At 45.0% G+C, this 26734-nt stretch overlaps 1 protein-coding gene across 1 annotated transcript; it reads left to right on the top strand.

Annotated features, from left to right (window-relative positions):
* The first annotated feature begins 1494 nt into the window (after positions 1-1494).
* On the top strand, positions 1495-26734 carry LOC119197904 (collagen alpha-6(VI) chain-like). Its single transcript, XM_037454598.2, has 39 exons — positions 1495-1589; positions 4362-4465; positions 4581-5168; positions 5323-5871; positions 5978-6580; positions 6737-7303; positions 8068-8616; positions 8892-9458; positions 9993-10565; positions 10671-11032; positions 11650-11728; positions 12356-12501; positions 12723-12815; positions 12951-13004; positions 13202-13273; positions 13377-13403; positions 13490-13534; positions 13803-13856; positions 14077-14139; positions 14569-14634; positions 14902-14955; positions 15289-15324; positions 15413-15475; positions 17014-17076; positions 18497-18559; positions 20257-20319; positions 20401-20451; positions 20552-20587; positions 20701-20763; positions 20849-20911; positions 21029-21064; positions 21291-21327; positions 21419-21430; positions 22144-22637; positions 22884-22974; positions 24240-24893; positions 24976-25054; positions 25704-25816; positions 26219-26734. The coding sequence occupies exons 2-39, from the start codon at positions 4390-4392 to the stop codon at positions 26473-26475; spliced, it is 7461 nt and encodes a 2486-aa protein (XP_037310495.2). The 5' UTR covers positions 1495-1589; positions 4362-4389; the 3' UTR covers positions 26476-26734.

Genomic DNA, 26734 nt, shown 5'->3' with positions numbered 1-26734 from the left:
CTCTACATTACATGAGAGGACTCTGGGTCCCTCTACGTTACATGAGAGGACTCTGGGTCCCTCTACGTTACATGAGGAGACTCTGGGTCCCTCTACATTACATGAGAGGACTCTGGGTCCCTCTACGTTACATGAGAGGACTCTGGGTCCCTCTACGTTACATGAGAGGACTCTGGGTCCCTCTACGTTACATGAGAGGACTCTGGGTCCCTCTACGTTACATGAGGAGACTCTGGGTGTCTCTACGTTACATGAGAGGACTCTGGGTCCCTCTACGTTACATGAGAGGACTCTGGGTCCCTCTACGTTACATGAGAGGACTCTGGGTCCCTCTACGTTACATGAGAGGACTCTGGGTCCCTCTACGTTACATGAGAGGACTCTGGGTCCCTCTACGTTACATGAGGAGACTCTGGGTGTCTCTACGTTACATGAGAGGACTCTGGGTGTCTCTACATTACATGAGAGGACTCTGGGTCCCTCTACGTTACATGAGAGGACTCTGGGTCCCTCTACGTTACATGAGGAGACTCTGGGTTCCCCTATGTTAGATAAAGACACACGTTTCTGAATTCAGAGTTTTCTGGCTGAACCCTCTGGTCCAACACAGAGGCTCTGAGGTCTAAACTTCTCTTGAATTGGCTGCATCTGTGAGCAAAAACAAAGGGAAGTATTCTGCTGCCAGCCGGTCTGCGTTAGTAAGCAACACATGGAACACATTCAGCGATATTCCTGAGAATTTACGTCATGGTTTCTACAGTAAATCCCCAGAATCACCACACTCCCACACACACACTCATACACACACACTTTAGTAGCGCTTTTACTAGAGAATTACTAAAGTTCCATTCAGTCATTTAGTTCACGCTTCCAAACCTGTTGGTGTGACCTCACGTGTCCGTTTGTTGCTCACATTGTTGGGCCCAATGTCCCCACTGACCCTTGACCCCAGATGTCTCAGGGACTCACTGAGGTCTCCTGGTCAGTGGTTAAGTGTGAGAGTCTAAACATGATGGGACAGCACTTTGCTTCCACATGTCACCACGACGCCATGGTCCATGTCAAACGATGTCTGATCGTATGTTCGAAAATCGTGTGATTTACGAACAAAAACATTTATTGAATATGTTTTACTCTCTGATTTGATCTTTCACTCTCTTTCCTCATATGAGAAGTCATTTAAAATGATGTTTTACTGTTTTTTGTCGAAATTGCTTTGATAATAAAATGTCATGTCAAACACTCGACGATGTGACAGAACAAACCGCCGTGAGGGCTGAAGAAAGGCTTCCAGCCGCAGGAAGTCCGGCCTGCAGAGCTTCATGGACTCGGCCAAGACCGCCAGGCTAGAGATCCGTCCCTTTAGCCCCCACTCCTCCACCCCCTCCACCTCCTACAGCAACCAGCAGGCTGACGATCTCAGGATTCTTGCAGAAGAGTATGACTCTCCTCCTACTTCTTCTCCACCTTCTCTTCCACCTCTTACTCCTCCTCCTCCTCCTCCTCCTCCTCCTCCTCCTATAGTAACCAGCAGGCTGTGATCTTGGCAGTCGTGCAGAAGGAGCCAAAGGAGGCGAAGCAGCAGATCTGTGAGTAACTTTTCTCTTTGTGTGAATAATTTTACGGATGAACTTCTCTGATCTTCAGATTATGAATTTGAAATCTTCAAAGAGCCAAAGTAAAGATGATTAAGCGCATGGCTCAAACATGTTCTACAGGTTTAATCTTCAGATATTCGGTGAAACAACTTGTGTTGCATTTTTGGAATAAATACGTTTCACAATTTGTCTCTGCTGGGGGACATGTCCACGTCTTTAGTTCTGTGTTCATGAGTCTTCATATGGTCCATTTACACTGATGTGCAGTCTGGGAGGACGGGGTGAGCACTCAATTCAAACATCAAAATGTTTTTTAAATAAACTTGTATTTTTACTGTTTATTTTAATTATTTATGCAATTCGATGACAAATGTAGCCGTTACGCATAATGAAATACAAAAGAAAACGAGCAATGCATTGAAGTGAAAAAAACGATTCTATATTCTTCCACTTCTCTGCTGCCCCTTTGCACGTAAATAGGTTATTCCAGTAGTCATGCACGTTACGTATCAAACACGGACCAATTAAAATCAAGATTTATTGATTTTATTGAGGTTGAGTGAATGCAGACTATGAGCCATTTGTCTTCGTTGTTGCCGACTCACTTTGGCCGATGTGTAGTAATTAAGCAATAAGGAGAGACTTAACCTTCTTACTTAACGTTACATCACCGCACATCACCAAAGCGACATTATTAAAATGACGTTTCATTTTATGAGGAAAGAGCCTGAAAGCGTATTAAAGAGCAAAACGTTTTAAGTAATTAAATGGCCTCAATTGCAGTGATGCCAGGAATCTAAGGCGTTAGTGTGTCCAAGCCAGTAATCCGATTAAAGTTACTTGTCCAAGTCACTGTGTGTTTCTTTTTTGTCATTAATAGTCAAATATATATTGAAGCTTGCGGTGTTACACCCCTACTGGTTTTTTAATCTACTGGTTTTTGAACCTGCTGGTTTGCCTACGCGTGTTTGTTTGTTTTGGTGGCATATGGTGGGTCACTTCATACATATTCATCGGGGCTCTTTACACGTTACATCCACATGGTTAAAAAAGTGCTTTACAGACGTGAAATCCTTAATTACACCGGCGATTAAGCAATCACCTTAATTAGCAACATCAGTATGAAGGAGAAGTGCAAAGTTTGTGCAACCTCTGCTAAGTAGAAATATATTTGATCAAGCTTTAGAAAAAAAGAGCCCGGATGAACCCCTCGCAAAGTGAACGAGTTTTTTGTCGTAAATGTTTAGATGTTATTGAGAGAGTAATCCTACTTGGGCAATGTGCTAGAAAACCTGACAGAACTATGTGGGAATGCATGACAAAGTCCAAGGACCGTGAATAACATTAAACTGACAGTTCAGTAATATCTCAAATATAATATATTAGTCATCAATGCTTCTCAGATCCAGTGTAGAACATCTGAACATCAAAACATCTGCTGCGCCATTCATCTCTTTCCTGTTGTCCAAAAAAAGACAATCAAATCAAAAAGGCTGCTAATGAACTTGAGAGAACCCACATTGGTCTTTTGAAAGGCTCTAGATCTCAACGGGTGGGTCCCGTTTTTAGTGGGTCCCTGATAAAAATTAGAAGAAAAAAAAATCATCCTGTGATTTTATTTTGAAGGGACCTTTTTATTTATTTTTTAGCGGAGTGTTGTTTTTTTGCCGGCTCGTCCGTCCATGTTTTCAGCAGTGTGCGCCAGGTTGGGTCAAACCATTCGGATATGGGGGAGACATTGGGTTTTAAGGATAATTAAACATCTTGGATATGAAATTCAGCTTATGAACTTGATTTTGAATAAATTTGACATATGCTGGTTCCATAAACATAACTAGAAAAATAAAATCAACCGATAATGCAATAGAGGGGTGTCCACTTCCTGTAGCAACTCAATCTGGACCCCACAATTGTGCATTAAAACTTACAATGTTTTACCCTAAACCCGTCATCAAGACTCTAAACAGGCAGCACGTCCTCAGCTTGAATGGGACTCTGAACTGAACTCAAATACATATTTAACATTTTAGGAACTTATAAATCTTTCCCTCTTAATATCTTCCATCTGGGGTCAGCTGCTTGAAACGGTTTCTAATGATTTCATTGTTTGTCAATGTAAGAGTTCACCTTTCTAACTTACTGATCAGTGTATCATAGATATTGCATACTCTATCAATCACTATTGATGTAGAGACACAGATGAGGTTCAGGTACATTTCATTTATTTGTAGTGATGTTTGTGCATTTAACTGGATGAGGACATTAGCCCTTTGAACCTGTATGAAGCTAATGCAGTGTGAGCCCTGATTAAATGTTCACTTTTTATATGATGCGATTAATGAGTTTACTCTAGTACTCCATTACATAAATCATTTATTTTATTTTAAATGAAAGGGACCAAAAGCTTCAAGACAGCTGCTGCTCCAATTGAGGAAATTAGTGTTTTCCGTTCTCCTGTAGCCGTGAGTCCGTCTCCCGAGAAGGCGAGTCCCTTCCCGCCCTCTTAGGTATCGAGAAAGAGCTGCTGATTAACATTCAGTTACAACCAAACAACATCTATCAGAGACGTTCTACAACATAGAAGCATCATGTTGTCTCACGACAATGTTTCTCATAATCCTTTGCAGTGCTTGCTGTTTAAGGTTGATTATGCGTCCCTGCGAGCAGCTGATGTCACGCAGTTTTCTTTCTGTAACTCAGTGTTTTACTTGTGAAAGCCGTCCGTATAGAAGCTGCAGTTGCTCTGCTGTGTCTTCTTTGTAGAAAGAGAGAAAGTCCCAGCCGTCCCAGCATGGAGGGTAGAACGAGTCTTCTCTTCTGCCTCATTGCGGTGGCGTGTTCCTCCGGATCGGCTGCTCTGACGACAGGTACGTCTCAATAACTAAGCCATGTTAGTACAGAATATGGAGCTTTGCAGTGCAACAACATGTAAAATGGAGACCTGTAATGTTTCTTTGAGACAACTTCTCTCCTCCTCTCCAGAGTGTGAAAGCGCCACAGTGGCCGACATCGTCTTCCTGGTTGACGGCTCCGGCAGCATCGGGGAGAACAACTTTAAGGAGGTCCAGTCTTTTATCGACAGCGCTATCGAGGCCCTCGACATCGGCACCAACAAGGTCCGCGTTGGCTTGGCTCAGTTCAGTGATGAACCCATCGCAGAGTTTCTGCTTAAGGACCACAAGAACAAGAAGTCCCTGCAGGCCGCGATAAAGGCAGTCAAGTACAGAACAGGAGGCACGAACACCGGCGAAGCTATCAATTTCCTCCGAGATAATTTTTTCACAGAAGAAGCCGGGAGCCGAGTCAACCAACAGGTTCCTCAGATCGCCGTGGTCATCACAGACGGAGGCTCTCAGGACGACGTGAAGCTGCCCGCCCAGAGCCTGAGGCGGCGCGGGGTCATAATGTTTGCCATCGGAGTGGGAGCAGCCAACCACACAGAGCTGGTTTCCATCGCCAACCGTCCCTCAGAGCGTTTCCTGTACTCCATTGACAACTACCAGGCCCTGAGGAGTAAGAGAGACGATCTGCTGCAAACTGTTTGCATCTCTGTGGATGATCAGAGGGAAGGTGAGGCAATGGACACAGTGTGTACATGTATATTTATAAGTTTGCAATCAAATACACGAAACACGTAGCCAACGTGCATCTCTGTAAAAGGTTTGATGGTAGATCATACTGTGTTTGTGTGAAATGTGATGACTGTTTTCTTCTCCGCTCTCAGCTCTGACTGACAGGTTTGGAGATATTTTCTTCTTGTTGGACAGCAGCATAGCTACCGGACAGTTCAACATATTCAAGAGGGACTTCATCAAATTGATTGAAAGTCTTAACGTTGGAGAGTCGGCCTACCGCATCGGCTTGGCCCAGTACGGGCAAAACCCCAAGGTAGAATTTGGTCTCCTCACCCATCAAACCAAACAGCAAACCCTGGCGGCCATCAAACGTTTCAGGCTGCCCCCATCATACAGAGGACAACGAAACCTGGGTACTGCTCTAAAGAACGCCAGGAACCTCTTCTTTACCCGTGGGGATGGGGGGCGAGCACACCAAGGCGTCCCGCAGACCCTGGTGGTTGTGATGGGAGGCGAGTCCAGTGACTCTGTGTCCGATGCCGCCCAACGGGTGGAATCCTCAGAGATCACTGTTTATGGGGTGTCTGCGGGTGCGAGCAGAACTGCCTTAGAGTCAGTTGTCAGTTCTGAGTACATTCTTAGTTCGCCGCAATTGAAGGAGTCCTTGACGGCAGTTAAAAAGGACCGCATTTCTGAAGGTAAGAAGCCTGATCATAACGAGCATTCCTGCTATGTAGTTCATCTTCACATACATTTGATGTGTTTAGACGATGGCTCGAGTAACTAACTGCAGTCCTTTCCCAGATTGCAACGTAGCCAACGTGGCCGACATCGTGTTCATCGTTGATGATTCCGGGAGCATTGAAACCTCCGACTTCCAGCTGGTGCGCGATTTCCTCCGCTCAGTCGTGAGTGGCTTCAAAGTGGGTCCCATTTCAGTCCAAGTGGGCATCGTCACGTACAGCGATGAGTCCACTGCGCAAGTCTACCTCAACGACTTTGATGACAAGGCTGAAGTCCTCCAGTTTATCAAGATGCTGCCTCACCGTGGAGGCGGTACGAAGACCGGAGCCGCCCTAAACTTCACACTGAAGGAAATGTTCGTTGAGCAAAAGGGCAGCAGGATAAAACAGAATGTCCAGCAAGTGGCAGTGGTGATCACAGATGGAGAGTCCCAGGACGAAGTGGGTGAAGCAGCAGCCAGTCTGCGACGGGCCGGGGTCACGGTTTACGCAGTAGGGGTCGGAGATTATGACAAGACTGAACTGGTGAAGATGGCCACTCAAACCTCTAATGTCTTTGAGGTGGAAAGCTTTGAAGAGCTGAAGCTCACAATAAGAAAGCTGCAGAAAAACCTGTGTAACAATCTGGTTATCATAGATCCAAGCGAAGAGGACAACAAAAAAGGTTTGAACCGCTGGTGCAGCCCGGCAGTTTATTATTTTTCATTTAGTCTTCTATCACATTTTCCCCAGTGCTTGAATGATAATTTGTAATATTCCTCTCTTTTGAATTTGGAAAAATAACTAACTTTTCTTTTTTATGCTTGCTTTTCCTCTCCAGCATGTGTGAGAAAAGACGTAGCGGACATCTTCTTCCTGATTGACAACTCTGGGAGCATTAATGACCTAGACTTCGAAGACATAAAGACGTTCATTCTTAGGTTTCTGAAGACTTTCCGTATTGACCCAGATCATTTTCGCATGGGAGTGGCAAAATATGCTGATTCTACTACTACAGAATTTACTCTGACGACCCACAGAGACTTTGAGTCAGTTAAGAAAGCCCTTATGGCTTTTAGACGCACAGGAGGTGGAAGGAACACAGTGAGGAACACAGGAGCAGCTCTGTTTCAGATGGCCAAAGAGTTTAGCAAAAACCCCCGTGACCTCACGGTCCCAAAATACCTGATCGTCATCACAGATGGGGAATCCGCTGATGAGGTCACGGCTCCCGCAACAAATTTAAGGGCGCGGGGTATCTTCACTTACGCCATCGGGGTGAAAGATTCAACCCCAGCGGAGCTACAAAAGATTGCCGGCGACCCCGAGAGGACCTTCTATGTCAATAATTTTGATGCCTTGAAATCGATCGACAATAAAGTCATCACCGACATTTGCACTGATGAAGGTAAGGAAAAGGGATCTAGACTGGACTCTAAAAAGCATATTGAATAGATGCAGAGCTGAAGATGTTATTTTGTGTTGTTAACACTAAATCTTAATGCCACCATATGTGAGAGTATGTTGTGTTGTTGGTGTCTGGATGGAGATGACTGGGTATATTTGAATATTTCTGTCGTGTGGTTCCTCTTAGTTCAGATAGGGAGGCAGGAGACAGGGACGAACAGTGTACAGGTATTTTAGCAGACTAACAGCTAAAACCTAAACCCATGTTCTGCAGTAGAAGCTTATTCATCATCTCAGGGTGAGGGCTGTTGATTTAAACTCTTCTGGGGTAGTATATAGTACAGAAACTATGCCGACACATATTATCACCACGGTCAATTCTTGAGTAAGGTTTTATTACTTCTGAAGCAAGATGGTGAGTAGCAGCGTTGCCCTCAGGGACTCATGCTTTATCTACACCAATAAGTCATGTTATCAAGACATTTTTAGGCAAAACCTTCCAAAGGCCCCAGTTTGAGTTTTAAAACTTTGACTTGGAGCTGCAAGGTTGGTGGTTCGGATCCCGGCTGCCCCGTGTGCCATGTTGAAGTGTCCCTGAGCAAGACCCTTAACCCCTAATTGCTCCCTAGGCAGAATGTAATGCACGGGTTATAATGGAATGTAAGTCGCTTTGGATAAAAGCGTCAGCTAAATGACATGTGATGTAGTTGGTTTGTTTGGTTTTAGGCAAGAAAGGTTAATGACTTCTGTGATCTGTGTCCACAGCTTGCAGAAATATACAGGGCGATGTCTTTTTCCTAATTGACAGCTCTTATGGCATCAAAGAGGAAGACTTTCAGACAATGAAAGAGTTCCTGAAATCCCTCATCCGCAAGACCGCCCAGCATAACGAGTTGCAGGTGGGTCTCATGCAGTTCGGCTCCGAAAGCCGTCTTGAGTTCGCCTTAAAGCCTTCTGGAAGGATGGAGGAAATGATCTTAGGCATTGATGAAATGGAGCAGGTGGATGGAGACACGTACTTGGGAAAGGCCCTTGAAAGTGCATTGCAGTATTTCAATGAAGATGAAGGAGGGAAACCTCACACGGGTCAGAAGCTGATAGTGATAACCGACAGCAAGTCGGCCGACCAGGTCAAAGGCCCCGCCAAGGCTCTGAGGGACAAGGGAGTGGTGGTCCACGCCATCGGTGTGGCGGAAGCCGACACTGACCAGCTGGCAGAGATCAGCAATTCGTTGGACAGAGTTTATAACGTGAGAGACTTTGATGCTCTGAAGGACTTGGAAGGCAGGTTCGTGTCGAAGGTGTGCGAGAACGGTAAGAGAAGTTTGATCCTAAAAAGTTCCACCAATCTTTGAGCCTCTCTGCGGTTTTTACGGTTAGCATTAAAGCTAGTCGGTGGTGTTAGTGCATGTCATGTTCTCGTAGTCCATAGCTCAACCAACCCAGCTGACTACAGCATGACAGTTAAAAATCCTTACCTCACTTGTCATCTGACACGTATTATCTTTGTAATTGTAAGTTGCAGATTTAATTTTTAGGATAATCATGTCTCAGTTTCCCTCCTAACTCTCTCTGTTCTCTTCAACCAGTGTGTCTTTTAGTTCAAGCTGACATTATCTTCCTGGTGGACACCTCCAAGTCCATATCTAAAACACAATTTAAAGACATGCAGACCTTTATGAAGACCGTTGTGAACCAAACCAAAGTTGGCCAGGAAAACACTCGTTTTGGGCTCCTATCCTACTCGACTACTCCAACGCGTCATTTTGACCTCAAGGACCATGACTGCAAACTAGATGTTTTGAAAGGCATCGACATTAAAAATCCAGAACGAGATGACACTTATACGAGTAGGGCTTTAAACTTCTCGCTGGAATTCTTCGATGCTAAATATGGTGGCCGCAGAGAACGCGGGGTGCCTCAGATTCTGATGGTGATCACAGACGGGGAGGCCACCGACCCGTACGACTTGAAAAAGAATTCTGATGCGCTGAGAAAGCGCGGTGTCAACGTTGTGAGTATCGGGGTGAAAAATGCTTTAAAGACTGAGCTGGAGATAATGGCCGACGACCCATCCAAAGTGTTCTTCGTGGACAACTTTGAGGAATTATCCACTTTGTACAGACAGATGTCTAACATCTTCTGCAGGAAAAAAGGTAAGAAAAGTAGTTTTCACATTCTTTGTATAGTTGACACGGTGTCCTACATCTCCTGAACCAAGAGCTGTAATGGATCAGTTCAGTTAGCCCAGAATGCTGACCTCATCCTTTCAATAGGTCATGATGTGGGGGAAAAGTGTTATTTTAGTTTGGAGCCAAGTACTTGTGTATTAGAATCTTTTGATAAATTAAAACATTTATGGTGATAGTGTCACTGTGTTTCATTAATTGAATAGTTCACATCTTCCTGCAGCATTGCCACCAAATATGTCTCTCTCAAGATACTTTATTAAAAAGTTTTAATGAGCTAAATGTTGTTCAAAATAAATAAAGTGTATCCACCTTTCTCAGTCCTTTTGTTCTAAACAGCCTTATATACTCAATATGGCAGACTCTGGAGAGACCTGGACCCTCAATGAATATGGAAGATCAGAATTGTGGCCAATAATGAATTCATTACTACTGTGATAATTTTGCCTTGTTTTTATTGCAAATGAACTAATACACCTTCTCTTCCTCTGCTTTTTGCAGTGTGCAAAGAGAACGACATTGTCTTCCTAATCGACCGGTCGGGCAGTATCAACATAGACCAACATCAGAAGATCAAAAACTTCACAGTACAATTGGTGAACCAGTTTACCGTCAGTAAAGGCGGCGTGCATATTGGAGTTGGACAGTTTGCAAAACATTTTCAAAAAGAATTCTACCTCAATGAATATATTGACAAGGAGAATTGTACCGCAAAGATCAACGAACTGAATCATAAAGGTGGAGAAACCAACATCCTAGAGGCTTTGAGTGAAATACAGAAATTCTTTCTTTCGGAAAACGGAGGCCGCAATGGGGTCCCCAAGACCCTGGTGTTGATATCAGATGGTCGATATGACAACGTGAAAGTGTCAGAAGAAGGTGAACATCTAAAGAGTCTTGGCATAAATGTGTTTGCCATTGCCGTCGGAAAGTACTACCCCTTGAAGCTTTATCAGATTACCCGCGTCCAAAACAGGGTGTTAACCTCAAAAAGCTTCGACGAGCTACCAAAGATGGTGGAAATGGTGGGGGATAAATTGTGCCCCGAAGAACGAGACGACGAGCCCAAACCAGGTTTGTGCGGTGATTAGCGTGACCGTGCCTCTTGCTTGCCCCTTCTCTAGCACCATGTTGTTCTGTTTCTCTGACGGTCAAAAGGTAACAACGTTTTTCCCTCAGATCCAGACTGTAGCGTTGATATCGCCATGGGATTCGATATTTCCCGGGAAGACCGACCTCCTGGCGCGAAGCTGGTCAGCGGCCACCCCAAGCTCGAGGCCTACCTGCCAGAGATCGTCCGCTCCGTGTCGTCGCTACCGAGTCAGTGCTGCGGCGATTCAGGTCCTGTCAGAACCAACATCGCCTTTAGAGTGGTAGATCGAGAGGGAAGGTCTACGTACGACACAGACTTTAAGGCCTACTACAATGAAACGGTGCATGATGTCATGAATGAGCCGATGTCACGACCTTCCTTCTTCAATGCTGCCCTGCTGGACTCCTTCAAGACGATGTTCAAGACCAAGTCCAAAGCTAGGGTGAAGGTGAGAGTGGAGCAGTTATGTTACCATGTGGTTATCATAAGGCATGTTACCACATTCACAATCAGAATGCTACGATTACCAGAAGACACAAAGTACTGCTGGGCCCGACACGCTTTAGTGGGCAGGTATTTGCTCTTAGACCACAACATGATGAAAAGTCAGAACAGCACCAAAGTTCTTAACTTTTATCCTCAGGAGAACATGGATGTTTGTTACAAACTCAAATATTGATCCATCGCTGCTTCACTCGGACCAATAAACGTCAAATCAACATCCCCTTTTACTTTCCTCTTTTCACCTTCTCCCTCTTACTTTGCATCTTATCTCCCCTCCCCTTACTTCCCTAAATGACAGGAAGCAAGAGGGATGAGTGTTGGAAAAGCTGCAATATTATTCCACCGTATTACTTAGACGACAGAATGTCTTTTGTGTTGTTGGTCATCTGATAATCCCGATCTCCATGTGTAGAATGTTGTGGTGCCGAAGATGATGGTCAACGTCTGAGGTTGACTACCAGAACTTGGGTTTTACATAAATGAGGAATAACAAGCAGGATGTTAACTGGCCTTCTGCCCTCACTGACATGATGCAGAGCTCCTATACATGTGACCCATCAGGTGCTGGTGATCTTCTCAGATGGAATCGATCAGGACGTGATGACTCTAGAGCAGGAATCAGAGCTTCTGCGACAGTCTGGTAAATGCTGCTCTACTATCTTCAACTTTATTTACTGATGTTTTCAGTTGTGCCAAATCCCTGCTCACACCTCTCTTCTAAATATCTTAATCTAATGTCTTCTGCTTTTTATGTTCTTTCTAAGTGTTCTTCCCAGCTTACATCCCTTTTTACTTTCATCTCTTCACCTTCTCCCTCTTACTTTGCATATTATCTCCCCCCCCCCCCCTTCCTTCCCTAAACGAGAGGAAGCAAGAGGGATGAAACTGCAAGATTATTCCACCGTATTACTTGGACGACAGAATGTCTTTTGTGTTGTTGGTCATCTGATAATCCAGATCTCCATGTTTAGAATCTTGTGGTGCCGAAGATGATGGTCAACATCTGAGGTTGACTACCAGCACTTGGGTCTTACCCAGAGCCCCCCCCCACCTCCCTGTGTTTATCTTCCAACTATATCTTTTTGCCCTGAAGATGAAGACCCTTGAGTAGGCTAGGCGACTGACTTGTATGTCTGTTGACTCTGTCTCCTCTTAGCAAACATTAAATATAATAATAATAATAATATTTTTATTATTTTACACCAGTGTCGAGTGAGAATTTCTTTAACGGGAAGTCAGTGAAGCTGTGGTTCTGTTCCCTGTGCAGGGGTCAGTGCTCTGCTGACGGTGGCCCTGGAGGGGGCCCGGGACCCCGCCCAGCTGCAGATGGTGGAGTTCGGGCGAGGTTTCGGCTACAAGCTTCCTCTCAGCATCGGCATGACGAGCGTCAGCAGCGCGGTCCTCAAGCAGATGGTGAGCTCAGACACCTGGTTTATACAAAGTCTGCAATCCCTGAATGTCTCACGTCTCCAGACTCTCATTACTGTTTAGAACTCAGTTGTTCTCCCAGATCTGTGATTAATGAAAGTAAAAGAGCCGACGGAAGTAGTTCGTGTCCTGCCTGCAAATCATGTTCCAGTATGCGGTACTTTGGTTCTGCTTTGATTGGAGTTGTGTCCTTTGTCTCTCTGCAGGACACAGTGACATCCAGGGAGTGCTGCAACGTCACATGCAAATGTTCAGGAAATGAAGGCGGCCGTGGCTCTCAGGGGCCCCCGGGGCCAAAGGTCAGTGGAAGACACGGCCCTTAGACTCTTAAACATGCTCAGAACCGGTCCCTCTGTCTGCGTTGTGAAGTATTGTGAGTGGAATGATGTATGAAGGTCATCTGAAAATGTGTCTTTTTGTTTTTTTGTGGACAGGGTCTTCCCGGATCGCCAGGTCAACCAGGTTTTCCTGGAGATGAAGGAGTCCCTGTAAGTTCTCTTCTTTCACTTTGTCAACACAGCGTTTACTCCGTCACATGAAGTCACATGAAGTCACATGACCTAAAACATAACAGCTGAATGTGCTGCTGAGTAACTGAAACAATGGTGTGTTATGGACTGATCGTAAACACAACTTTTCATGAACAATGACCCTATGAGCTGGTTCTGTGCTTGTTCCGTTGCAGGGTGAGCGAGGGCGTCCTGGACCGAGCGGACCTCCGGGCTTCGACGGCTGTCCCGGTCCCAGAGGACACAAGGTCTGTAAAAGCATGTGAAATCTGGTCTTCTTCTCGTTTATCACGGTGTGATGTAATGCTGCTGCTACATGATGTGAGACTCATGTTCATGTCGTATCTGCAGGGCTCCAGAGGACCGTCCGGTAACAAGGTGAGTAAAAAACACTGGTCCAAACGGCTCAGTTAGTTTCTGATCAACGGAACCTGAACAGTGACGCGTGGCCTCTCTCCTGACAGGGCGAGGACGGAGAAGACGGACTGGGCGGAGTCGACGGAGAGCAGGTACCTGCAGTTCTGTGAGGTGATTCTGTGAGGTGATTCAGCAGGTACCTGCAGAATCACCTCACAGAACCGGTGACGGGTCCAGATTGCTGGTAACACCGTCGGTCTTTAGGATCATCACACTTATGTTAAGAGCGCTGAGCCGCCAACAAGGATTAGCACAAATTGAAGGAGTGGTGCGTAGCGTGTAGCGTAAGCTAGTGGCCAGCCTCAATAGAACCTCTGCCGTCTGTGGAGCAGAGCTCACATTCTGGTTCTGGTTCTGCAGGGAATGACAGGCCCAGCCGGGAGGCGAGGACCAAGGGGAGATTCTGGAGACCCGGTAAGGCTTTAGTGCGTTTGTTCAAGACAGAAAATATTATGATCGATAGAATGATTTGCTGCCTTATGTTTATACTGTTATTGTTTTTGCAGATATTAGATATTATTATATTTATGTCTTACTGTAATTTATAAAGGTTTGAAGCATTTTTGCTGACCAGGTGGGAGGCGTTGACCTCTGACCCAGGTTGCTAGATTGACCGTTGACCGTTGTCCTTCAGGGTATCCCGGGTATTAGCGGGGAGAAGGGGCTTAAAGGACAGCGAGGACTCAGAGGAGATCCGGTAAGTCGTTAACATTTTATTATCATTTTTCTTCACCAGAAAAATTAGGAGAAGTAGTAATCTCTCAATGGCTAATCATCCTGTACCGGGCAAATCAGGGGTCATGATACCTCACTAGGTTTCTTTAAAATTAATACAAACTCTTTATTTGTATTTTGAACAAGTTTTACAACATTAACAGACAAAATGTATACAAGAATATACAATAGTATAAACAGTAAGTGGTAATCCCTGTTCCCTAAAAGGAGGTGAAGTGGTAATCCCTGCTCCCTAGAAGGAGGTGAAGTTGTTTACGGTCCTGCTCCACCTCAGATGTTTGGCCGACAGGAGGAAACACCACCTCCCTGTGTGATGGAGAATAAGAAGTGACGTTCTCCTGGTCTCCTCTCTGGACTCCATCTCTCAGGGTATTTGTGCTTTCTCCCACAGGGAGAACCAGGCGCCGATAACAACAGACCGGGAGCCAAAGGGGACCCTGGGAACCCAGGTCTACCGGTAGGAACACGCACATCCACATGTTGAGGAAACCTCCTTCTGAAGGACACCTGAGCGAAGACGAGAGGATTGTGAATATTATACAATACTTTAAACATCCAATCAGAGGGCTTCACACGGCTGATAATACTATTTGTTGAGTCATCAGGCAAAGCATTCAGCATACTGTAGTATCTCAAACGGAGCTGTATGGTATAACTGTAGCCCTCTTCTGCTAGTCCTGAAGGTCTGCTGGTTTGAAAGTGTGTTATTCCTCCTCCACCTCAGGGTAGAGCTGGACAGGACGGGGAGAAAGGCGATCGCGGAGACAATGGGAACACGGTGAGATTCACGACTTCCATTGTGTCCCATCTGTTTCGGTCTTTATTAGTATCTATGCATATCTTTGTATGGTATCTGTGAATCAGAACCTACTAGGTTACACTGAGATCGAAAAGTGGCAGGTTCCTTTATCAGAACCCCCAACGGCATAGAGCAGCATCCTCATCCATATGCCAATCCCATGTAAGTGGGATCTGTTCCGACGTGTGTTTTGAAACAACAACGTACATGCTAAAATAATAAATTGAGAGCCACTTTTCGATCTCGGCGCTAGTGAACCTACTGGTTCTGCGTCTGTGAATCACAACCATCTGGTCTGTTTCTGTGGTTCAGGGTCCAGACGGGAGGAGAGGCTCGGGTGGGAAGAAGGTAGGCGAGGAACTCAACACCACGAGAGACTCTGAAGATGAAGCTTTACATGTTCTATTAGAAGCTGAAATTCTGTCCCTCTTTGAAGGGGAGACCTGGAGAAAAAGGGGAACCGGGCCTTCAGGGGCCCCCCGGTGCTTCTGGTCCACAGGTGAGTGATCAGAACACCGATGTGAGCGAGTTGGGACAGGATGTCCCATGTGTACAGACTGTAAAGCCCTCTGAGGCAAATTTGTAATTTTGAGCAATAGGAAATACTGCTACAAGCAGGTAATGCAGAAGTGTTTAAATGTAACGGCTCATTTCATGTGCCTCATCACTCCGATCAGTCAGATTATAGCAGGCTTCATGGATGCATCATCATCCAATGAGCAATAATGATTAGCCTCAAGAGTATTTGATACGAATGAATAGTTATGAGAATGTATCATATGTGTGTGTGTGTGTAGATGACCATATAGAACTACGAGTTTTATTATGTGTGTGAATCAGTATATTTCTATTATTCATAATCAGACATGTGATCAAATGAAGCAGTGAAACATCCAGAAGTTCATTAAGGGACAAATAAACCAACAGAACAGGAAGAGCACGACATGCAGCGGCTTTCCAGATGTTCTCTGCATCGCACCATGGGCACACATGGACAGTATGAGTGTTGCTATTTAAATTCTGTTGGGAGACAGTTCCATCGTTTTAACTCTTGAACAGAAAAGACTTGTTATTCAAACGAGGTCTTTCACAGATCAATACGATAGCTTCCGTTCACTGGGGCCTGTGTGTTCGCTCTACTTATGTGCTGTGTCGAATCAACACCAACATCCATAACAGCATCAACGCTAACATTAACATCAGCACCAGCACTCAAGTAGGAGCCTTGTTGGAGGGAACTATCACTGGTTTTTTAGAACTCACACTCCTCTACATGTTGCAGCTGTTACATCTGTTGGCTCATTGCCTCCATTTGGCTCAGACCGACTAGTGGGAAATGTGTTGGCGGGGGGACAAACTTCCAGAGAAATTCAGTGGAGCTCTTTAGTGGAATGGGAACCATGTGTGGGACTGGATTAAGGAGGAAAAGAAAACAACCCTTTAATGACACGAGCCTCCAGGAGGCTTCATATTTAGGTCTCCACACTCTTTCTCTCACATGGAATCTTCTCACAGATAAAAATAGCATCACTCAGATCCAGACTTTTTGTCCCAAGGCACCATGTTGAATCTGTTTGATTATTGATCAGTAAATATTTGTAGAAGAGGTTAGAACTGGCATCGGATCAGCTGATGTTGGAACAGTAACCTAAACAAACTGCGTTTGTTCTGTTCCTTTTTAAATGAAAGCTCCTACTTCTTCTGTTTCTCAGGATCGTTGTCCCCTTGAACAGCATTCAGTTAGAACGTCTAGTAAGAACATCTTAGTAAAGACACATTCTACAAAATATAAGCATCACATTGAGGGGTTAAGTACAGACACAAGAGTGCTAGTCTTTAATGTTCCAAGTAAACATTAAGCAGAATTACCAGAACAAACTAAGCTGTTAAAACACACTGCTGTTACACACCCAGCGGGGCCACAAAAGACTGAAAGAAATAGTACAATAATAAAGACTAAGAATAAAAGAGGATAATAAAATGATATAAAATGTGGTTTCATAAAGTGTCCTCAACCAGTCCATAATGTCTCTGCAGGGAAAAGGTGGAGAACCCGGTGGACGTGGACCAAAAGGATTCCCTGGCTTCCCTGGAGTTCAGGTTCGTGCATCAACTCATTGCTTCCTCCTGCTTTTTCCTGCGCTGGCGTCCAGAAGCAGACAGTGGAATTGTTGTTTAACATTGACAATGGATTAATCACTCTTGGCTGGTATTCAAACCCGAGTCATAAACAGAATCCACTAACACTCGGCTACTTGCCTTGCTGCAAAAGACCTACAAAAAGTAAATAAAATGTAGAATCACCTCCGTTCAGTCAAGGCAAAGGACGACAGCCAATTACACCACTTCTGCTTCCGTCAATACAAATTTGAACTACACACGCAGTTTGACCACATGGGTTTCTTCCTGAAGAGAGCAGGGCTGTGGTCAGGTGACTTAACAGACCTCTGCCAGTATCCAGTGGATAACTGCTCTCCAGTGACCATGTGGACAGAGGTTCCGTCCTGTCGGACACAGTGGGACATTTGACCAACTTAATTCATTATTTCCAAGCCTTTCCTGCTGATATGAAGGGGAAATCTGCACAGCGGCCTCCAAACAAGTGCATCTGGATCTAAGCAGTTGCTGGGGCTGCTTTATGAATACGTTTGGGGGCGCTATTAAGCCTAAATGCCATTAGGAAGCATTGAAATCATGAGGTAACTACATCTTCAACTGGAAATGTGTTTTCCAAGTTTAGTAAAGATTGGTTTGTCAAAGTCTAGGAAGTGTAAAAAAATAGACGGAATATTTACACCAACATTTTTTTTAAGTGACTTCCTGTAACTCAACTCAACTTTATTTATAAAGCACTTTCAACACCACAAGTGGAACCGAAGTGCTGTACAGCAGGTAACTCTAAAAACCACAAAAAAACATATGATATACAAACCGTACAAAGCATTATCAAATGCTATAGAAAACCAGTAGGTTTTAAGCACACTCTGAAAGACGCCCAATGAAGGACAGGTTTTTGCAGACAGAAGAAGGTCATTCCAAAGCCTGGGAGCTGCAACAGAAAAGACCCCGGAGTCATGTGATCTCTCTTCTTAGTACCTGTTCAAAGTCTGGCAGCTGAGTTCAGAACGAGCTGTAATAAAGTTGTTCAAAAATCACCGTACTTGTAGGTCAAACAAGGTGCTGGCGCTGCTTTGTTGAAAACCTCCAGGGGGCGCTATGGAGGCAATTTACCACTTTTAAACCAAAACTCCACACAAGGTCCGTAAAGGTCATCACTTAGGACACTCACAGAGCTTTTCAAGAGTTTTTGAGTTTGCCAAGGCTCAGAAGATGTGCTCGAGCTTTCATGCGAAGACCATGTCGTCACGGCAACAACGTTTTTCAAAAACTCCCAATATTCACAGTGATCTATCATCACAGTCTTAAGGCTACTTATTTCCTGTGTTCACCTACTTGCAGGTTTTGTGTATCGTGTCAAGAGGTCAAAGTATTCACCCCTGTTCTGAATGTCTTCCTGCAGGGTCCACCAGGACCAGCTGGAGATCCGGGATCAGCCGGGCGCCGCGGAGCGAACGGAGCGAAGGTGAGGCGAGTGTGGCTGTAGTGGCTCTTAGCCGGTCTACATGATCCCCATTACAGAGCCCGCGATTAAGGGCTTCGAGAATACAGTCTTTAACGAGAAGATACCTGAATGTACTGAATGACGATACCTGGAATCAGTCTGGGATGCAGCGTCATCAAGGATGTGTCAACATACAAGGAACGTCCAACCCTTTCTTCATCTTCTATCTGTGAAATCTGTGAGAGGAGAAAGCACAAAGCCTGTGGGGAGGAGCTGAATTAGTGATGTGTGTTAATGAGTCCCCCCGGGCTCTCTAGGCCTATAGCAGCTTACCTAAGGATAAGGTAAGATAAGATATTCCTTTAGTCTCACAATGGGAAAATTCACAGGATTGTGGCAGCAAAGTGGACAGTGCACACAAGATACCTGGTAAAAATCAGGCATGACAAGAGCAGCACTAATAAGTGAGTAGGTTAAAATAATAATAGACAAAAATAAATGGTAAAAGAGTGCACATTGAGGTCACAGGACGTGCTTCTTACCAGAAGATGTCAGTGGAGCACAATCCACCTCCTGATGTGGTCCAAGACCGGGTCGCAACCTGTATACGCCTACGCCTCCTGTCGTGATGGAGGTGAAGTGTGTTCACTAGAGCTGTGACTAATGATTATTATAATCCATTAATCAGGTCGATTATTATTTTCATTAATCAATTAATCCGATTTTTTTTTTAAAACAGCATTAAAAAGCTTCTAAAGCAGAACTGCAAATTCACATCGCAAAAATACTTCAGTACAGGAAGCTCCTTGAACATAATAATAATTTATAAATCATAAAATTGAACAGGATTTGTTTAAACATCAGAACTTGTTCTCTACACTCACAGACACACACTCAGATACACACCCCCATGTTCACTTAAAGCTTATTCATTCAATTATTACTATCCTTGTAGTAGATGTATACATCAAATAAATAAAGCAAAAAAACAACCAAGTGCTTTGAGATGGATTTAAAATAGCAAATAAATGCATTAGAGGCTTCTTAGTTTAATGGATCACTTTGTGTCTCCCTTTACAGGCATCAACTACTGTATATGACAGCATTAAAAAGTACAACATATAGAAATATATTTCTCAACAATAAACAAAATGGGACAAAGCACAAAATATATACAAGACCACAGATTGAATAATGAATGGTCCAAAGAAGGCGAGTAAATAAAAACGTGTGTTTAGTCTTGCTAACTGCTTCACTGCTGTTATTAGCACGCTAACGCTAGCTTGATCAACAACGTGGACAACGTGGTGCTCTTGTGCCACGTTGTTGACTTTTTTTTAGTCTATTCAATGTGAAACGCTCGCACACCTTGGACGGCTGAACTCAAACCAACGTCACATACCTGCGTCATGTGACTCACAACTCACAACTGCTGCTGGCCGCTCTTTCCTCTGCGTCGGCTCGGATCTTTTATTTTTTCATTTTGGCATTTTCGCGCGCATCTCACTGAGTGACGTAATAATGACACGACACAACAAATCGATTCGTTGTTTCAACAGTCGACAAGTCGCCCGAGTCATAACTTTCCATCCCATAATAGCAGCTGAGATGTTTGGCTGAGGAGCAACCATTAGTGTGGCGGTTTAGAGGAGGTCTGAACTAGAATGCACCCTTACTGGATGATTAAATGAAACCCTGTTGTTGTTTTTTTGCTAAAGGGCCAACCCGGAGACCCGGGTGTGAAGGGGGGTCCTGGAGGGCAGGGATCCAGAGGGCCGCCGGTAAGAGCCGAGCGGCGTTGTGAACAATCAGATTTGCGGTTCCACCGGTGAGTCCTCATCGTCCGTGTGTCTGTCTCTCAGGGTTTAGACGGAAAAGACGGTCTGGGACCTCCAGGACAAAAAGGAGCCAAGGTAGATCTCAACCAGCTACTTGAACTACGTGTCAATGTGTCAGCTGGCACTACTCCTGCTGTGACACAATAACACACAAATGTAATTTTCCTCTTCTTAGGGAGAGTTTGGTTTCCCTGGTTACCCCGGACTACCGGTGAGTCCATCTGTTTTCTTAGAGCCGTGGTCTAGATCCAACCTGTGGCAGAGGAGGAAGGAGCTCGCTTGAGTCCAGGGGGTTCAGTGCGGTGTTCTTGTGTGTGTGTTCAGGGTGGAGACGGTCAGAGGGGAAACAAAGGATACCCAGGACCCAAAGGGAACCAAGGTCGAGGGGTCAGTAACAATATTCCCTCTATTTTTACTCCTTAAAGTCCTTCTCTTCTTCTGTGACCATTTATCTCTGCTCTGATGGATCCAGGGGAACTCAGGCGGATCGGGAACCCCTGGTGATCCGGGAGACGATGGACATCCGGGATACATAGTGAGACTTATAATATGTGATCCTCTAATAAAATGTTCATAAATAAATAAATATGTGAACTATGAGCTGGATAATTACACTATGACATAAGAATCCTAACTCCTCCCTCTCCTTCAGGGTCCCAAAGGTCTTCCTGGAGGCAAAGGCATGACTGTAAGTTAAATATGGAACTTTTTACTGTACTATACTATTTGTATACTGTTTTGAATGCAGGCCTTTAACTTGTAGTGGCGAATTTGTGTATTGGAGTACCTTTTAGGTTTTACTAATGTAAAGGAAAAGGAGTAAGACTTTAACCAAGTCCAACTTTAATTTCTATGAACTGCCAACATAAAAAGGCTATAAAATCTGTATTTTAACATGCTCTGTGCTTTTTCAGGAGTGTCAGCTGATCAGCTACATAAGAGACAACTGTGGTGAGTGCACTGCAAATACATCAAGTCATTTCTTATGTATAATAACTTCCATGTAGATCCAAACAAACAATTATTATTGTCCTCCATACAGCTTGTTACGACGGTATGTATCCATTTCCTAATTTGTCCTTCATGAGAACTTGGTGAGTCTTTTAATCTTTCTTACAGTCCATTCACCATGTCTGTAGAGTTTTGTGTTACTTGGTGCTCTCCTCATCATTTTTACTGTGTACAGTAGAGATCAGTGTTACAGGTCTCAGGATGAGAGCCTGATGACAGACTTGTGCCTGAGAAAAGTAGAAATGAATGACACAAGCAGACGTGCGGCTTCTTCTGTCAGCGGCTCCTCAAGCAATGAGACGCTGAACAGTTAGGACCCCGAGGCGAAGCCACAACGCTGCACTGCCACCTACTGGGCATAGATGGCACCACACACAATGAAGAAATGTTCATTTCAAATGAATACAAACACAAATGTGACCATACACTGTGTGTGCGTCCCATCAGCATGTAGCCTGTCGCTGTGAGAAGGTGGGGCTCCGAACAACTGAGTGTCATCTGAAACTGTTACAGTTGATGAAGTGAAAACGCACTTTAAAGTTGAAACAAAAACACTGACAACCTCTGTAATAGACACCTGTCAATCAGCCTGTAGCCCCGCCCTAAAGCATCCCCTGCTTTATGGTCTGTTTGATTGTAGATGCACCATCATTTGGTCCCCCTGGTGGTCACTAGAGTGAATGCGGCTTTGACATACCAGGGTTTGGGCTGTATTTTGTAACTTTCTTACCCATGTACATACCACGAATCCTACAGGTCAGTCACAGTGCCCGGCCTACCCCACCGAGCTAGTCCTGGCTCTGGACATGTCGGAGGACGTGGACTCGGACGCCTTTGAGAGGCAGCGCTCTGTCCTCCTCTTCCTACTGGACAAGATCACTGTCTCGGAGAGCAACTGTCCGACGGGCGCTCGCGTGGCCGTGGTGGCCTACAGCGACTACACCAAGTACCTGATCCGCTTCCACGATTACCGCCGCAAGGCCCAGCTTATCGAGTTGGTGAAGAACATCGCCTTGGAGAGGACTTCCAAGCGGCGCCAGCTCGGTACCGCCATGCTCTTCGTGGGTCAGAACGTCTTCAAGCGTGTCAGAGCGGGAATAATGATGAGGAAGGTGGCCGTCTTCCTCGCTAACGGGCCGTCGCAGGATGTCGAAGACATTGTCACCGCTGTAATGGAGTACCGGGCCCTCGGCATCGTGCCGGCAGTCGTCTCCCTGAGGAACGCTCCCGCTGTTAGTGAAGCCATGCAGGTAGGTTTGGATCAGAAGATCAAGAGTATCACATCTAAACCATGGCAGCTCCTGCAGAGGTTAGCGTAGCCTTTCCTGGCTTTTCTTCCTTATGGCTTTGGGTTGATTGGCAGCTGGTTAATAATATCACCTGCCACATGCTTTTCTAAAAGTTTTGAATGTTGTCTTCTGAGAATGTTTTTCTATCCTTCCCTGTGGAGATTCGTAGTCCGAGTGAACTGATAAGTAGCCTCTGTGTCTCCTCAGGTGGACGATTCAGGACACTCCATCTTCACTGTTCTGAGGAGAGACATGGCTGCCGACCTGAAGAGCGTCCAGAATTGTGCCGTGTGCTATGGTAGGCGCACAATATTATGAAAAGTCTGCTTCATCTTTAAATGTTTGGCTTCTGTCAGAACATTTAATAATCAAGTAATGAAGAGGTTTGGGCAGGTATTTTTATTCATTCTTACCATTTTCGGACGTTTTCTGTGTAAAAGCAACAGCTTTGATGTCTTCGAGGAACGAAGATCACATCTCACCCTTACATGCGTACGTAGTCGCACTACCTAGAATTTAGTTCCTTTGTCGGGCTTCAATCAACCTTGGGTCCTGCTGAAGGTCTTATTAAACCCATCTGGAACATGGATATCTATATGTTCCAACTCCATAATCCTGCAAAGAAGAGCAATATTTTTATATATAAAGATATTAAGTACATGTTCCAAGAATGACTCCTTCAGCCTCTCTGTGAACTTCACAGGCCTTATGCTGCGTTCACACAAAAAGCAAAGCGAATTTTAGCAACGCTTTACTGGCGCGAGTAGTTGTACTATTTCACCTCATTCGCGTCCCATTTTTTCGCTTCATTCGTGCCTGAACAGGGGGCGTGGCTTATCTCCAGCTTTTTCTTCCCCCGTAGTGACAGTTTTTGTTTCCAATGTCCACCGTGAAGATAAATAACCACTATTTCTGCTCTTTATTTGTTGTGTGAAGTACACAAGCGGTGTTGTGTTGGGGTTTATGACGTCAATTCCACCCACTCCTCCAAGAAGTGCGTCTGCATGACGCCGCTTCCAGCAGCCGCTCTGATAACCTGTTGTGTCGCTCGGTGCCGGCGTCTCTCGGTCAGACACAAAGTAACGTCCCAGCTGTGTGTGTCTCCGATGAGGGACAGCGCCATAAAGTGTCTTCACACTGTGGCAGCAGGACGGTGATGACGAGCGGAGCATCTCAACGCTGATCGGCTTTCGCAAGACAGCGTCAGGCGAAATTAAAGTTCTAATATTTCAACGTTGATATTTGAAAGTTTAAAAGCGATTTATTCACTTAGCTACTTTGCGTCTTTCGCGCCGCACGTTTAAAAATCCTCCTCATTCGCGACCAGACGCGTCTGTGCATTGAATCTATTTGCGCAAATAATTCTCTTCGCTTATTGCGTGAACGCAGCATTACACCTCAACCGTAGAGTTACAGGTTCATCTTGTTGGATCAGAGGTTCCTCATAGTTGTAACACATTTATTCTTCAGGAAATACATTTAAAGGAACATCATTTAAGTCACAGGAGCCATTTTCTAACCAGGCAAGTTGGCCTCTTGATGATTACTCTCTTGTTTCTTCAGACCCCTGTCAGCGTCAGGACCAGTGCCCCTTCATCCAGGAACCAGTGCGGCCTCAGGAGGTTGACATGGACCTGGTCCTGGTGGCGGACGGCTCCAGGGAGGTGCAGGCTGACGAGTACCGCGGCGTCCAGCAGCTGCTGGGCTCTGTGGTGGAACAGCTGGCTGTAAGTCCTCAGCCCCGCAGGGCGGGCAACTTAGCCCGGGTGGCCGCGGTCCAACAGAGCGGCACCCTGGACATCAAGGTAGCGTTTGGCTTCGGGGCCTACCAGACCAGCGCAGTGATGAGGAACCACCTGATCCGAAACATGACGCAGCGGGGCGGTTCGTCGGCGCTTGGACGGACGCTGGAGTTCACCTTGCAGGAGGTTCTTCTGAAGGCCGGACAGCCCCGGCAGAGGAGGGTGCTGCTGACTGTGGTGGGAACCAAGACCTCGGTAGAAGACCGAGCTAAGCTGCGCTACATTTCCCGGAGGGCCAAGTGTGAGGGGGTGGCGGTGTTCGTGGTTACGGTCGGGGGTCGCTATGACCGGGCGCAGGTGGAGGAGCTGGCCAGTCCGCCTCTTCATCAGCACCTGATCCACATGGGCAGTCTGAAGGCTGAGGAGCAGGGCTACGCCCAGCGCTTCTTCAGAGTCTTCCTCTCCGCCCTCAACAGTAAGGCCACACTGGTGCCAACCAGATTGCAACCTTCGCTGAATTTCTTCTCATGGTTGATTTGTGTTGATGTTTGTTTCAGAGAAAATTAACGCGTACCCTCCGCCTGCATTGAAACGGACCTGCAACCAGTTGACAGATGACTTGTATCTTCGGGACGGGTAACTCTCACTCAAAAAGCATTATCAGAAACAAACTTCCGGGCTGAATCTGTCCTCGTTAAGAAAGCTTGAAAATATCTCAGTGTAAATCTAAATAGAGAAGCTAATCCAATTTTTATATTTGTGTTTTATTACACAGCTATAGTTTTCCCCTTGTTGAATGCACTTGTTGTAAGTTGCTTTGGATAAAAACCTCAGCTAAATTGTAAATCTGAAATGAAAACTTGCTGCACCATCTTCATCAATTTAAAACATTAATTTAGGTTAAAGCATAAAGTCAAAATATACATAAATGAACAAAAGTAAAAGTATTTTTGTTGAGTCATTGTTCGTGTAGTCATGTTGCTGCTGCTAATTGTTTAGCTCTTTCCTCGTATTCATTAATCTTCTGTGAAGCCAGTGGATCCAGTGATTTGATAAAGCCTTCTTATTAGCACAGCATTATTTTTTTCATAATTTCAAGAATTTTCAATTTCACATTTTTTTTCAAGTCTAACTAAAGCTGTTTAATAAATGTAGAACAGTCCAAAGTTAAACATTTTTCTCCAACATGTGTCTATATATGATTCATTCCGGTTGAAAAATGAATGTATTTAGTACATTTCAGAAGAATATTATGAATCAATTATTGGTGGTGCTGTTTGTCCAGACAGGAGACAGAGCAGAGGGACGAGGAGATGGGTGTAAAGACTCAGTCTGGACAGGTGGACGTCACAGAAACTGTAGGAGATGGACAAAGCTTCTCAGGGGCTGAACCCAACGGTAGAACACATCACTAAACATACTCCTTTGAAACATGAGCCAGTCCTAACTACACACCTGAGCCAGCCCTAACTACACACCTGAGCCAGCCCTAACTACACACCTGAGCCAGCCCTAACTACACACCTGAGCCAGCCCTAACTACACACCTGAGCCAGCCCTAACTACACACCTGAGCCAGGAGAGTTTGAGACTTGACGCAGTTCTCTCGATGTGGATTGATGTTTATTTACTCAGTGATGCTGTAAACTGCTTCTATGAAGCCCAAGCAGCTCAGTCTGTTCAAAGTGACATCTTTTGTTCGTATGTATTTGAAAGGAATACGTGATACGTGATCTTTGGTCATCATACAGTTTATAAGGTTTTGACCCACCGAGGTGTCTCTCTCCCGTCTTCCTCCAGACATCTGTTTCCTCAGCAAAGACCCCGGCACCTGCTCCAACTACACCATGATGTGGTTCTTTGACAGCGAGCAGAGGAGATGCTCTCGCTTCTGGTACAGCGGCTGTGGAGGCAACAAGAACCGCTTTGAGATGCTGAAGGACTGTGAGAGCCTGTGTCTTACCAAGAGAGGTGGAGTAAGAGCAAGAAGAGAAGGAGTAACAGGAGGAAGTATTGCAGGAAGCCTCCATCGTTTGAAGAAAGCTGCTTTGCACTAATCGTGGATCATGAAAATGATCCAATCCCTTGAAGTGAAAAGTCTGAACAGTCTTTATATCATATCCTGTTCCCTTCAAGTTGTCTCCTTCATGTTCAGCCAGTTTTTCACAGTTTTGTTTATTCTTTGTCATTTTTCCTGTGAATTGTTTAGGACATTAAAAACTTAAATTGAATGAAATTGCTGTTTTTAAAGAATACTGCTTAACTAGAACTAATGAAGGTTCATGCCTCTATTTTCCTATTAAACTTGATATTTCA

Source organism: Pungitius pungitius, chromosome 11, assembly GCF_949316345.1.
Source record: "Pungitius pungitius chromosome 11, fPunPun2.1, whole genome shotgun sequence".
NCBI classification, from domain to species: domain Eukaryota; kingdom Metazoa; phylum Chordata; class Actinopteri; order Perciformes; family Gasterosteidae; genus Pungitius; species Pungitius pungitius.
This window is presented reverse-complemented; position numbering and strand designations above follow the sequence as displayed.